At 32.9% G+C, this 14,861-nt stretch overlaps 1 protein-coding gene across 6 annotated transcripts in view; it reads right to left on the reverse strand.

Moving 5' to 3' along the window:
- Positions 1-14,861, reverse strand: part of LOC113004714 (titin) — a 186,040-nt gene that overhangs the window by 141,992 nt on the left and 29,187 nt on the right. For all 6 annotated transcript variants that reach the window (XM_039450989.1, XM_039450987.1, XM_039450988.1 and 3 more), the window contains 2 exons: positions 11,823-12,020; positions 9,670-9,806 (listed from right to left, as the gene is read on the reverse strand). In XM_039450989.1, coding sequence (XP_039306923.1) covers positions 9,670-9,806; positions 11,823-12,020 — 335 coding nt within the window. The remainder of the gene's footprint in view (positions 1-9,669; positions 9,807-11,822; positions 12,021-14,861) is intronic.

Consider the following 14,861-nt stretch of genomic DNA (forward strand, 5'->3'; position numbering starts at 1 on the left):
GCCGACTAGAAGTCCTGAGTTGCCATCGAGATCGAGCGCCTCGGTCTCTGCTAAGCCACTTAGCTAGCAACCGCCTCCGCCTCCGATCCTAGCTCCACTTCCAGACTCGTCAACCTGGGCTCAAGAGAAACGTGGGCCTTGTCAAGTCACTTGACGTGAAGGCGAATTCCATCCAACAAGCCTCCCGAGTCCAACGCCACCTCACGTACGGGGGTACGGTGCTCCGTGCCTCCACCAAGCGCACTTAGCGTGAGGGGGTGTCCTCCGGCGAACACTCGCGGTATTAACCACCTCGCGACGGGCCGCGCGACGAACCGACAACAACGCACGGCTCCGTGTACGCGCCGCGCTCACCGCACCACGCACCGCGTCTCATACGAGCGTCACGGCCACAATAGCAAGGCCGTCGCGATTCGGAGAAAAATACCCGACACAATTCCGCGAACCGCGTCTCGCGCGAGGTGTGCTCGACGAAGCCTATGTAAATAGATTCCCGTACCGCGTGTGCCCCAGCATTTGTAAATAGCTTCCCATACCGCGTATGCCGAGCTGATATATATATCTTTAAGTTCCGAATTTCTGTATCGCGTCCGTCCGCGCGTTTAGATGGCGAATTGAGATCCGCGTCTCGACCACCGTCTGAGCACAGCTCCGGATTTCCCGAGCTGCGTACCGATCATAGTACTGCGTACTAGTAACCGCCACTGTAAATACACCGAATTTATGTAAGACCAACCGCGTGAAATAAACGTACTTATATCTATCAACATAAAACACGTCTAATTCCTCCAGGCGACTTTTCGCGCCCGTTCCCGCACCGCCAACCGTCCGTGCGCGAAGTACGGTCGTTACAATGTAGTAGTATAATGTTTACAATTATTTTATATTTGATAAAATTAAAGAGAATTCGACAATCAAAAACACCGAGTCTTTTTTAGTACATGCAGAAAAAAGGAAAGTCACTGAGCAAGACAGAAGTTTTCTGTCTCTCAGTTATTTACACTCTTCATTTATTGCTAAAATATACTATTTCCTTTCCATTTCTATAAGTTCTATGTTTAAAATCTGCTTATAATCTTATTTATAACCTCAGTTTGTTTACATTATGTGACACTCACAAAGAAACTAACGAAAGTGTCCCCTTCAAATTAAAACGAGCTTTTAATTGTTGTCACGAGCTTTTAATAGTATGTTGTAGTACAGATAAAAATAGACACGTATTTTTTTATACGTGCCCATACGCACTTTTAGAGGGTAAAACACCCCTTTGCAGAAAATCGTTTTTTTTCTTTTGAAACGTATATTGTCGAAACTATAAGAGATAAAGAAAAATGTTCTAAATAAAAATTGAATGACTCGAAGAGTACTTTATAACAGCGAAAACTTTTTTTTTAATTTTTTTCAATACTTTTCCCCACTACTTACCTATTTTTTTAAAAACTTTTATTTCTTTTTATAAGCAAAATGAAGCTTATTTTATTACAAATTCAACGCTATATGATAAAGTTACGATGCGACATTCTCATTTTCCAAAAATAATTAAAAATCTCTCTATACGCATGGTACGCGCACCTGTTCGCTCTTTTGTGCGCTACAGAAGTGACTTCCTCCGATTTCGACGTGCCTTTAATATGTTGTACAGATAAAAATAAAGGACACATATTTCTTTATACGTGCCTTAATGCACTTTTAAGGGTGAAATACCCCTTTGATGAAAATTGGTTTTTTTCTTTTAAAGCGTGTGTCGTCAAAACTATAAGAGATAGAGAAAAATGTTCTAATTGAAAGTTAAATGGCTCAAAGAGTTATAACAGCGATAAAAAAATTTTTTTTAATTTTTTTAATACTTTTGCCCATCACCTATTTTTTTTTAAATTTTCATTTCTTTTTATAGGCAAAATAAAGCTTACTTTATTACAAATTCAATGGTATATGACAAAATTATATTACGACATTTTTATAACACTTAAATGTATACACATTAAGATCAATACTGACGAGACGTAAAAATTAAATTTCAAGATAAGAGATGATCTAAAGTGCATGCACCAAGTGACGTTATGCATATTTCTACACTAATCAAATTTTATATATAATAAACACATAATTGAATTGTATAAATGCAGTATAAAAGATGAAATTTCTAACTGATTTTTAAATTAGTTTTATGTTAATTTTCTTATTGTTAGTTGATGAGCTGGCATTAGATAGTAAAGGTATATGTGAGTAATAATTTTTTGTAAACCAAATCTCCTTGTCTGTAAAATGCTGAAGAGAATAAATATTCTAGTCGAATCATGTAAACTAGTAAATAAATGTTTAACTTATATTAATCATATTTATTATTTTGAACACAAAAATTAATGTTTTACAACACCGTAGTTGTTGTTATTCTTTAGTTTGATGTCATTTTATTTTGAGGTAACCAAGAGAAATATTTGCAATTAAAAACAAATTGATGAATAAATAATTTCTTCATTCACAATTTGTTTTCCGTATATACTATGACGTAGTATCAAAAAAATGTGACTAATTGTAAGTTTAGCGGTTTAAAAAAATTTATTAGTATTTTATTATTATTATACTTATTATTATAAAACTCTTATTTCAACATTTATTGTATTATATTGATTTGTCTTTATGCTCTTTCGCGTAGTCAATGCAATATAAGACAAATCCGTTTTATTGTGAAGTAATATCAAACGTACGAATGAGTAGGCGGTAGGGGAGACCGGGGATAAAAGTTCCGATTTTAAGAAAATATCAAAAATGACTAGTAAAATAATTTGTTGTTCCTTTAACTATTGAGTGATTTATCATCAAATTTATTGTATTTTAGGATTATAAGGTTAATTGTAGTATATTATCATTGATTTTTGTACAAAGTTATTTATAAGTGTCAGAGTCAGAGAGGAACGTTTTACCCCTTCATGGGGTTAGTTGTTACTGCACTGGGGTAATTTGTTACCAAAAGATATAAAATCATTTAAAGAAAAAAAAAACATTTTTTAATAAATCAAAACACGTAAATTATATTTATAATTAATATTTAATGAGGTAACAAGACAATCAGGTACATTAAAGCTAAACAACTGATATTTATATTTAATTATAATTATGTTAACAATTATAGAGTTTGTAATAATTATAAACCACATTTAAACCTATATTTTATCTCATTTTTTTGTGACAAACATTTGTATTTATGAGATCAGTACTTTGAAATGAAAGGATCTTTACAATCTTTCTAAATAATAAATTTAAAAATCTAATCTAAATAATAATAAAATAAAAAAATGATCAGCTTTTTAGGAAAACAATATTAAGATAATCTTTGTGATCTTTTACATAACTAATTTAAATAATAATAAAATAAAAAAGTAATCAACCTTTTAGAAGAACAATAAAAAGTTAAATATTAAAAACTTAAAAAAAAGCATAAATAAGAACATTTTATTAATTAAAAATAAAAAATTTTTTAACTAAGAAAACATGCCGTTACTGGATAAGAAAAGCAAGGAAAAGAATTGACAGAACGAATGCAATAAATGTAATACTTGTAAAATATGCCTTATAAAAACAATTAAAAGTAAGTTACATATTAAGTTTCTTTAACATTTAAGTAACATTGTAAGTTATTATAATTTTCTAAGTTATTATTATACTTTACAACATTTGATTATTAGATAGATATTTAAATATCTAACAGCATCAAGTTTTTGTAGTTTAAAAATTTTTTATTTTAATAAAATTTTCTCATTTCTGCTTCCACTTAATTCTTTCAGATTAAATGTTGTATATTCCATTAAAACTTTTTCTGTTTTTTGTTATATGTCCGCATCCTATAACAAAATGAGAATCGATATAGACAACTGCACATATGCAACAGGGTAAATTTTTCCAGGGTAACAACGTACCCCAAATTACGATAACAACTAGCCTCATTCGACACACGTCTTGATACAATTTTTTACCTACATATTAAAATGGACGAATAAACACTAGTGTATCATATTTCTGAATATATATTTATCTACATAAACACAATAAGTAATAGGAACTACCTTAAATAAGCGAAATAGACCAAAAAATTACGATGGACAAATATTTATTTACTTGATTTACGAGCATGTTTTTACACAGATCGCGACGTAAATTATGTTAAACGCTACTTGCGATATTAAGATAGTTGCCGCACTTGCGTGATCGGTTGTTGTTTCGTGACGTACTTAGAACATATCGCTATCTTTTTTTATTTTGAAATTATAACCACCGTAACAACGTACCCCAGGAACATTATACCCCGGCTTCCCCTATTATGCGTGGTTTTTAATTATTCTTGGAAAATGGAAAAGTTGCATCATAACTTCGTTATATACCATTGAATTTGTAATAAAATAAGGTTTATTTTGCTTATAAAAAGAAATAAAAATTTTAAATAAAATAGGTAAGTGGTGTGGGAAAGTGTATAAAAAGAAATTTTTTATTACTATTATAAAGTACTCTTCAAGCCATTTAACTTTCAAATAGAACATTTTTCTCTATCTCTTATTTCGGTGATACACGCTTCGAAAGAAAAAAACCGATTTTCCTCAAAGAGATGTTTTACCTCCTAAAAGTGCATTAGGACACGTATAAAAAAATACGTGTCCCTTATTTTTATCTGTATAACATATTAAATGCACGTCGAAATTGGAAGAAGTCATTTCTGTAGCGCACAAATGCGCGGACAAGTGCGCGTACCATGTGTATAGAGGTTTTTAATTATTTTCGAAAAATAGGAATGTCGCATAGTGACTTTATCATATACCGTTGAATTTGTAATAAAATAAGCTTTATTTTTCTTAAAAAAAAAAATAAAAATTTTGGAAAAAATATGTAAGCAATGGGAGAAAGTATAAAAAAGAAATTTGAAAAAAACTTTTTTGCTGTTATTAAGTACTTTTTGAGCCATTCAACTTTTATTTAGAACATTTTTCTCTATCTCTTGTAGTTTTGACGGTATACGCTTTGAAAAAAAACCGATTTTTTTCGAAAGAGTGTTTTACTCCCTAAAAGTGCGTATAGACACGTATAAAAAAATATGTTTCTCTTATTTTTATTTGTACTACAATATATTAAAAGTTTGTTTTAATCTGAAGCGGACACTTCCGTTAGTTACTTTGTCAGTCAAAAAATGGAATTAACTTGTAAAAATTTTTGTGCGATGATTTACTACAACTTTTGACGTGGATTATTTCAATAACAGTGCATTGATCAACTCATTTCGACTTTTGGCAATAAAGTATCATCTAAAACCATTGTATATCACTGGTTTAGTGAATTCAGTCGTGGCCGTCGTTTGCTCACGAACGAATTTAAAGAAGGTTGTCCATCGGTTGTTGTGCCAGAAAACATCGATGTTATGCGCAAACTGATAATGCAAGATCATAATGTATCATACCATAAGATTGAAGCATTCTTGGGCATTAGTATAACAAGCATATACAAAATTTTACATGAACATTTAGCCGTGAAAAAAATGTATTTGCGTTGGTTTCCGCATAATTTGACAATCGCTTAAAAAAAAGCTCGTGTCGATTAGTGTAAAAATGCTATAAAAATTCTTTCAATCGTATGCAAAAGTGTATCAATAATCACAAAGAATATTTTGGAAAACAATAAAACCATTTTCATTGATAAATATTTGTTTTTGTTTATTATTCCGGGTGCATAAATAGTAACCCTTGTAATACGGACTATCGCTTGGATCCATCGGTTTATAGCTAATTGTTGAACTCAATTTAAAGGAGAATTGTCTATGAAGGAGTTTATCGATTTGGAGCTTATAGTCCTCAAGTTAACTCAAGAAGAATTTTTCAAGATGAATGAACTACGACTTATCATTTTAGATGGATACCAAGATAAAGGAAGATTAATGCGTCTAAAATCAGCTGTTGCTAACCCAGATGATCAGCACAATTTTAAATACCCTATTGGATCCAAAGCATTCTATGGTTAAGAAGTTAATCAAGTATAGACATCAACAATTTAAACATGCAAGAACTCAAGTTGTGGTAAACAATCTAAGAGAGACATTTTGGATACTCACATGTAAGGCGGTTGTACGGTCTGTAATAAATAGTTGTTGGATGTGAGGACGTTATAAAGTCAAGAAAACAGAAACCAGCTGTTTACCACAAGAATAAGTAAAAAAGCCAACGTTTTTAAAGCTTTAAGCATTGATTACATTGGGCCTTTATTTCTGAAGGAAGGACAAATGGCATGGATTTGTTTATTCACTTGTGCTATTTATCGAGTGATCCATTTAGAACTTACGATGTCCCTTTCGACAGTAGCCTTTTCACAAGTTTTACAAAGATTTATTACGAGAAAAAGTAAATCATCTGTTATCTACACGGATATTGGAACTAATTTCGTGAGAGGCCGTAATTTATTCAAAAGAATTAACTGGAAAAGAGTGAAGCAGTCTACTATTAGTTAAAAAATAGATTGGCGGCTCAATCCTGCCTCTGCAACCTAGTGGGAAGGATGGTGGAAACGCTTAGTAGGATAGTAAAAGATTTGTTAAAACAAATTCTAAAAAGAGAGCTTGTCTATTCTACGAGCAGATGAACACTTACAATGACATTAATGCTGTCATTAATTCACGGCCGTTAACATACCTAGCAAAAAATACGACACCGTTAAGAGCGCTGACACCGATAATGTTCCTGCAGGAGATTTCACGGAACGACGTATAAGATTTAGATAAGATAAACGTCAACCTCAACAAACGCATGAGACATTGCCAGAAATTACATGATGAATTACGCCAGCGTTTCTAGTCATTATTTAGGCATATTTAAGACAGCTGTTACAACAGAACGCTAAAAGCAGTAACACTTCAATAAAAAGTAGAGATATTGTCCTAGTGGGCCAAGATAACAAACGTTTAAACTGGCCTTTAGCTAGTTTAATTAAAGTTTTTACAGGCAAGGAAGACATTATAAGGGTGGCAAAAATAAAGACTACCACTAGGGAACTTGTCCCATTCAGCGTTTATATCTTTTGGAGATAATGGAAGAGACAAGACGGAGTATGGACAAAGCAGATTAAACCAAGGACAGCGAACACGAACCTACCACACAAACTGTTTCTAGAGCTTGTACTAAAAGTGGACGATGTGTCAGAGTACTGGACAGATATGGATATTAGTTGTTCCTTTTTCTATAGAATTCCAATTTCTGTAAACTAACAAATAATGTCAATCATTTTCATGTATGTATTTCAATTAAGTCCTCAGAAAGTTCTCTCTCCTCTTTTTTTTTCTGATGGGTTGAATGTTAGAAATCATAGTTTAAAGCTAGAGCCAACGCTCCCTGTGGGTACCGATCCGAGTCTTCTGCTCAATACACATACACACATTCTCTCAACTGTCACTAGCATTGTGTCGAGCTTAACTACTGAGAAAAAAACGCTGTGAATAATAACCTACTTTTTCGTTCAAGTAATCAAAAGCGTGTGTATTCATTTCATCCCCATCAACCGCATGTATCTATAGTTTACAACTCTAACAATGACCGTTTAAAGCATTTCGTCGAAAGATATACCCACTTACAATTTTTTATATTCTAAGATTAATTCTATTACCACACAATAATATTGACGCTTAAAAATCAAGAAACTTGAATCACTGTCAATATTCTGAATCAATCTATCACCATAAACGATCATATTGTTGTATTCGACGAACGAGCACGCTTCTCCGCGTCAATCTCAATTACGCACTCCAACGCTCACAAAGTGAAAGAAAAAACACTTTTTAGAAACACCAATCTTTAATGAGAAACTGTTAAAAGAGAATGAAAGCGTCAACGCGCGACAGCTCAAGCTTGTCAACAATTCCGCTTCGCGCACGGACGGTGGTCGGCCGGGAAAGAGGGCGCAAAAGGTCGCAGAGAGAATTAGACTAGTAAATGTGGTTGAAATGAAATAAAGAGTTATTAGAAGAGTGACAATGTTGAAGTAAAGTACAAGCAGATGGTACGACTAATAATCGCGGGACAAAATCAATAATATATAGACTCACGGACAACAGATGTGGCAATTCTAATGATTGACAATACTCGCAAACAGAAAACACGGCACGAAAACAGGTTATTTACAAAGCGGCGAGTTGCGAGACGGATTTCGCCGAAATAGTGCGCCTTTACTCAGAATTGTGACGTCGGCGGATTCCAAACACAGGTGGCCACGTTGTTGTGATCTGACAATAGGTTGATGACGCGGTCCGGCGCAGAGCGAGGTGAGATCGCGGCGCGGTACATGGATCCGTGTCTAGGTTTCCGTCGCGGTCAGTCGCAAGCGGCGTAATACCATCGTTAATAATCGCCGGGTGATACTACCCCGCGCCAAGTGCGCTTGGTGGAAGTCCGGAACATCGTACCCCCTTACGCGCGGTAGTGCCGGACTCGAGATGCGGTGCAGGATCGTCTTTTCCGTCAAGTGTCTTGGCTGGACTCAAGTTCTCTTGAGCCCGGTGAAAAGCGAGGAGTCGGACGGAATCGAATCAGAACGGTTGACTGCCAAGTATCTTGATAGATACCAAGTTTGCTTAATCTCGTTTTTTAATCTGGGGCGTCTTCTTCGCCTCGAAGCCGCTCGAGCCGATCGGAAGCGGAGAGAGTCTTGTTTCTCAGAAACTTCGGCCTTTTATACCCGAGAGTTGTGAGGTGGGGATGTGCGGAGAGCAGTTGGGTATGGTATGTATAAAGTCATCCCCGCCACTCGATCTCGAGTATTTCGAGACGGAGCGCGCGCGCGCGCGGCAGTGGACGGCGACGGAGCAAGAGCGCGAAGATATTCGACGTGCGCGGATGCGTTCAAATCTTGCACGTTACGTTTCGGTACTTTATTTAGCGCTATGCGCTGATTTTTGCCGTCCGACGGTTGGTCAGCCGGACGGCTTGGACGGCGAACAGTTCGGGGGAGGAGGGGAGGGGAGATGTCAGAAGACGGTTTGTTACAAGCTGAACTCAATTGTTCGAAACGAGAAAAACGACTATGCAGAGAACGACTTTCTTTTTAAAATTATCGATTTTCCCGTACTGATTTTTCCATCAGCTGTTCAATACCTGGAGGACAGTAAAACTACAACCACAACAATATTATTTGTTGGCACTGACAATATTACTAACCGTGTAAGGTCCCTATTAGAGCCAATACGGAAAATCAAGATAGCGCTAAATGATGTGCATATGAAGCCTCACTCGTATCAAACTTATATGTGACTTTTTCTGTTAATAATAATGTTTTTAATTGTTTATACAAAACTTTTAGTCAAATCAACGTCTTTTTAAAAAATTTTGACTAATCATCGCTTCCTTATTTAATTATTGCTAAAAAATGGAATAATAGACAAAGGACGAAATTCTCACTTCAAACTTCATTAAAAATAAAATACTCAATAAACAATGTTTATTAAAATAACTAAGAAATCTTTAATTATAGTGTTAATAGATATTTCATGATTTTTTAATATTTTTTTCAATTTTTTAAGGTAAGGAAGATACCATCGAATGTGACAGACCCACATGTTTAGGAAAATGATGCCAAGAAAACATGTATTTGAGATTAAAATTAAATTAAATTAAAAATGTAAATATAACATATTTCATGAATACTTACTTGATCAACAAATTCGAGTTTGTGCACTTCAAAGTGGCATGTGCCAAGATTCTCTTTTACTATATGATATTTGTCAGATTCATCCATTAATGCATCATTTCTATACCAAGAAAGAGTCGGTTCTGGTGCTATACTTACTAAAGAAACAAATACACATGTTAATATTACATTATGTGATTGCATAAATTTATAATACTTATGACTCTATTGTGAGATTTTGATACGCTCGAAAACTTAGGTATCGTGGTAGTGTTATACTACTTCTATTGTTCATGCGTATAACTCGTGGTGTAACAAGATGACCCGTTGCGCATAAATACAGAGATCCATTTCGACCTATTAGAAATTGAGTTCATTTACAATGCGAACTATTAAACATATAAAACTTGGTCGTATTGAATTTCTGCAAAATAAATTCAAAACTTGATTGGCAAAAATCCTACTACCTTCAACTGCGTATTCATCGAAATCGGTCACCTTGTTTCTACACTATTGTTTAACCGTCAAATGCTTACAATTAGTATTGGATTGAAAGCGTCACGTTTGACTATGTTGCGATTGATCACAGTCATACATAGCGGCCAATGCCTAGAATTTTTCTACTCTGTTCTAGCTCTGTGAGTGGCTGATGATCGATCGCAACATGGTCAAAAGATTTCTATCCGTATGATTAGAAATATCCGCAAAATTATATTTTAATTAGATTATTTTTATAGACTATACAAGAAAACATTTTTTTTTGTAATGGAAATGTAATATCGAGTTTTTTATGCGATTGTTCCTATAGGATAAGCCAATTTGGCATTATAAAAATAAAAGTATTAGTGAGAATTATGTATTATTTTGGAGATTTATTGAAAAGATAGCAAGAGATTTTAATTTGTAATTCATTCCGAAATGATCTGCCAAAAATAGAAGTTCATGAATGGAAGTCTACAAAAGTCGCATTTAAAAGAGTTTATGTTGATTACGCGAAGCCTTCTATGGATACATCTTTTTGGTTTAGTAGATACTTTTTCTTGGCGGTCCTTTTGTATAATTAAAGACATTAAAACAAAACTACTCAATAAATGTAAGGAAACTTTGACAAATTTTGGATTTCCGAAGATTATGTTTAAGAATAATGGCCGAAATTTTCTGTTTTTTATAGCTTTTTACGACAAATAGTATTACTCCAAGGTTTACAGCGACATATCATTTGTACACTAATGATTAGGTGGAAAGATTTGTGTAAACATTGAAAAATTACGAAAAATACTTATAGATTCGAAAAATATAATTAACCTTAAATGATGTATTGCGTGATTTTCTTGTACAGTATCGAGTAAGATTGTATTGCCATGTTACAGATTTTATTGGTAATAAAATATTTTGAGAATTTGCAATGAAGAAAATAATGCGGTGCCTTAATTACAGCGGCAAAACCAAATGGAAGTATGGAACTAATTATTCATCGCATTGATAAGCTACAATATACGGCTACATTACCGAGTATTGAAAGATGGCCTAGTTTGGAGGCGGCATGTAAATCAAATTTTTAATTCAGATAAATACTGGAACGATTTTAAGGATTTACAGGAACTAATGGATGCTGGAGAACTTGGAGGATTGATCCACGTGATGAAAATGAGGTATAGTTGCCACCTAAGCTGTAGAAGTTTCATTTACTTCCAGCACAAGAAGCGGAGGCTTCGGAAGATCCAATTTTGATGCAATGGAGAGAATTTTTGGAATGTGATTAGAAATTATCAATAAGATTTTATTTTTAGGGCGAGTAATTTTTTTCTTATGGTCCTCGTACACTGAACAAGATAAGCAGAGTCATTAGAGGTGGAGGAACGTGCTTGGATTAATTAAAGAATTCGGCGACTCGTGAGAGTCTCGATGCGCATGAAAACGTATGTATCGTGGTAGCACTTTACTTTTCTTCTGTTCAAGTGTTTAACGGACAAAATCTTAGTGCAAAATCAAATTGTAACAATAAATATTTGTAAACAGTTGTATTCCAAGTTTTGCTTAAATAAATATTCTAAAACATTTTATATAATTGCGAGCTTATTGTTCTCTCCATTGGCACCAATACAACAGATGTAACACTGTGTGAAATAAAATAACAGTCACTTAATAACTTGTTTATGAAAATATAAGAATACCTTGTATTGTAAAGCAAAAATCTTCGTTTATTCTTGCTTCACAACTTCTGAGGCCTTTTATAAACTTTGGTGGTTGATTACTACTTAAAAGTTGGAAACGTTCTTCTTCGTTTAACTGATTTTGTATATCTTCAATGGTTAATTCAGCTGTACTCTTGGCTTCACCCATGCAGTTTCTTGCGATACAGCAATAAGAACCTAAATATTTTTTAATGAATATATATCTTATATGCAGAGTTGGGGACAGTAACACTGTAAATATTATTGTTGCATTTTTTGATAACAATGTTTGCTTCCTTTCTGTCTACAATAGTAACAATAATGTCATTATATTTTTGTAGTAACGGTAACAATTTATTATTTTTATTTTAGTTCCTTTTTATTTCTATATATATTTAGAGTATCAAGTTACTAATATAATACAAGCGTAACCGTCCTAAAATGGCATCCATTTTTTTGGAAATGAAACTATGCATTATATTAACATTTATAAAATTATCTGTTCATAAATAATGTATTCAGATAATTACAGAAATAAAAACACGTATTCTCACAAAGAGGATCCTATTTCACAGATTCCACTTGCGGAAACGCGTCCCGCCAAAGACAACAATCCTTTTCAGGGCCATATAAGATTCATACACATTTACACTTGTACACGCGTAATTGTACATACTGTATATAGTACGACAAGAATAAAATATAAGTCAGTATTAAACTCTGCTTATTTTCTTAAAAGTTTTCTACTGCCTGCTTCCGAAGTGAAACCTCAGTGTAGCGTGGAGAGGACTAGCAGCGTCCAATCCTACAACTGGTGATCAACAAAAAATAAATTGATTATTCATGATTTTATTATTAGTTAGTTTGGGAAATAATGACACTTTTTTGATCTTTATTTATTATTGCTTAAAAACGTCATCAATTTGTCATTTAAATGATAAAGGTAAAGGAAACGCAAGTATGATATCATCTGCTGTTTTATAATTGATAACGCGTGATTAACTCTTAACTGACACACTAGGTCAGGTACACCCGGGCTATTTACAAAAATGCTTGGCATTTATAAACCGTAAGGGTTGGAGGGACAGGAGTGGGAGAATGTTTCTATCAATATCTCCACTACTGATTCCCCTTGATAGCAGTCTCCAAGATTAAAAATTTTACACATTCGTGTTTTTTCAAGTTACGGGTACACTACACCCAGTGTGTCAGAAATGTATGTATTGTAAAAAAAATTGAATTTATTTTTAACAAGCAAAAATAAATTGATTAATAACATTTTCTATAATGTTTGACTTTATTTTTATACTCTGACCAACGAGAGATTAATTCGTTTTTGCGTTTTAATAAAAGTCTCACGATTTTCCTGCAGTTAAAGAAATGCGTAAATGGTTTATGCGATATTTTTATGGAATATTACACCAAACGTTAATTAATTTATAATTTATAATTTATTAAAAGTAACCCAGAAAAATATAAAAATTACATACGAGAGCTAACTATAGCTCTCATCAAGCCAGTTCTGACGCATCATCTCGCTTTTCCAATGTTGAACGGTATTGCGTACACAAATCAAAAGTTTTATAGACTACACAAACATTTCAGAAGATCAAGATTCTTGCAATTTATTGGCCATAAATGGCCAATAAAATGGCCAAGCCAAAAAAATGTTCATTATGTTTATTTACTCTTCTGATAAAAAAACAATGTATAAATGTTTAAAATGTGACAAATCAATATGTTAAGCATCATATAGCAAAAACTTATGGCGAATGTTCTATGTAATAAATAATAATAAAATATATTATATTGTACATATTTTACATTTTTTCAACTTTTATAATCAAAAACGCATGATTCATTCTATCAACTTATCTTTTCTTACACTAAAAAATTACCTAACTTTATCTTACAAAATAAATGTACTTTTTGAGAAAAATTAAAATAACAATATTTTTTTCTTAAAGTGCTTTCTACCCTACCGTAAATTTGGTATGTGAATCATATATCAATAGTATACATGATATATGAATTATATCTGATCGTATAAGAATTATATGCGAATCTTATACGAATCGTATGCGATCACATGCTAATCGCATGATTAGACATATGATGGTATACGAATTATATATCACTGTTGGACATTTGTTTCGGAATCACATGTGACATGTTTGACATATGTTCCGAATCATATAAGATTGCGTACAAGGTACATACAATTTTTATATGACTCGTATGCGACCACATGGCAATCGGATTATTAGACATACGATCGTTATGCGATCACATACGAATTACATATCACGGGCGGAAATTATATAGAATCACGTGTTTAACATGCGGATTCATCGTATAAGAATCATATATGATTCTATACGATAGCACATCCATCATATACGATATACATCTCATACGAAATACATGCATATTTTGCCAAGCGTAACTCTAATTAAATCATTGAAGTCATCATTGAAAAAGTCTTCTAAAACCGAGATAACAACATTTTTCTCGTATAACAACAATAAATGTTAACTCGATTTATAAATTATCTTACATTTGTTTATTTATTTGCAATAATTATAATTATATACATTCGAATAAAATAATTATTTTATTTTGGCTGTTACACATTGGATAAATATACATATATTGTCGATATATTTAAAACAGTTTATTTTTTGTAATCTATGCAGTATTTGAATTTTTTTACAGATTATTAATGATATTAATAATAAAAAATATACAATCATATATATACTTTTAGACGAAATAGGTTCATGAATGAAGAAAACTCGATTTAAATTCTAATGAGCAGACAATATTTGTTAAATGTTTTTTAATAAAAATTTTTTCAATTAATTTAATTATTGTATTATATTAACATATATTTTTTAAAGTAGTAGATAGATATTTTGACTGTTACTGTATCAATACAAATTGAACAAGAATACTTTCAACGGTTGCAGCTAGATTTTCGTGCTTGTATTGTTTGTGTGATTTTTATATACTTTACTCAAATCTTGTTCAATTTAGAAC

This window comes from Solenopsis invicta, chromosome 6 (genome assembly GCF_016802725.1).
Source record: "Solenopsis invicta isolate M01_SB chromosome 6, UNIL_Sinv_3.0, whole genome shotgun sequence".
Taxonomy (NCBI): domain Eukaryota; kingdom Metazoa; phylum Arthropoda; class Insecta; order Hymenoptera; family Formicidae; genus Solenopsis; species Solenopsis invicta.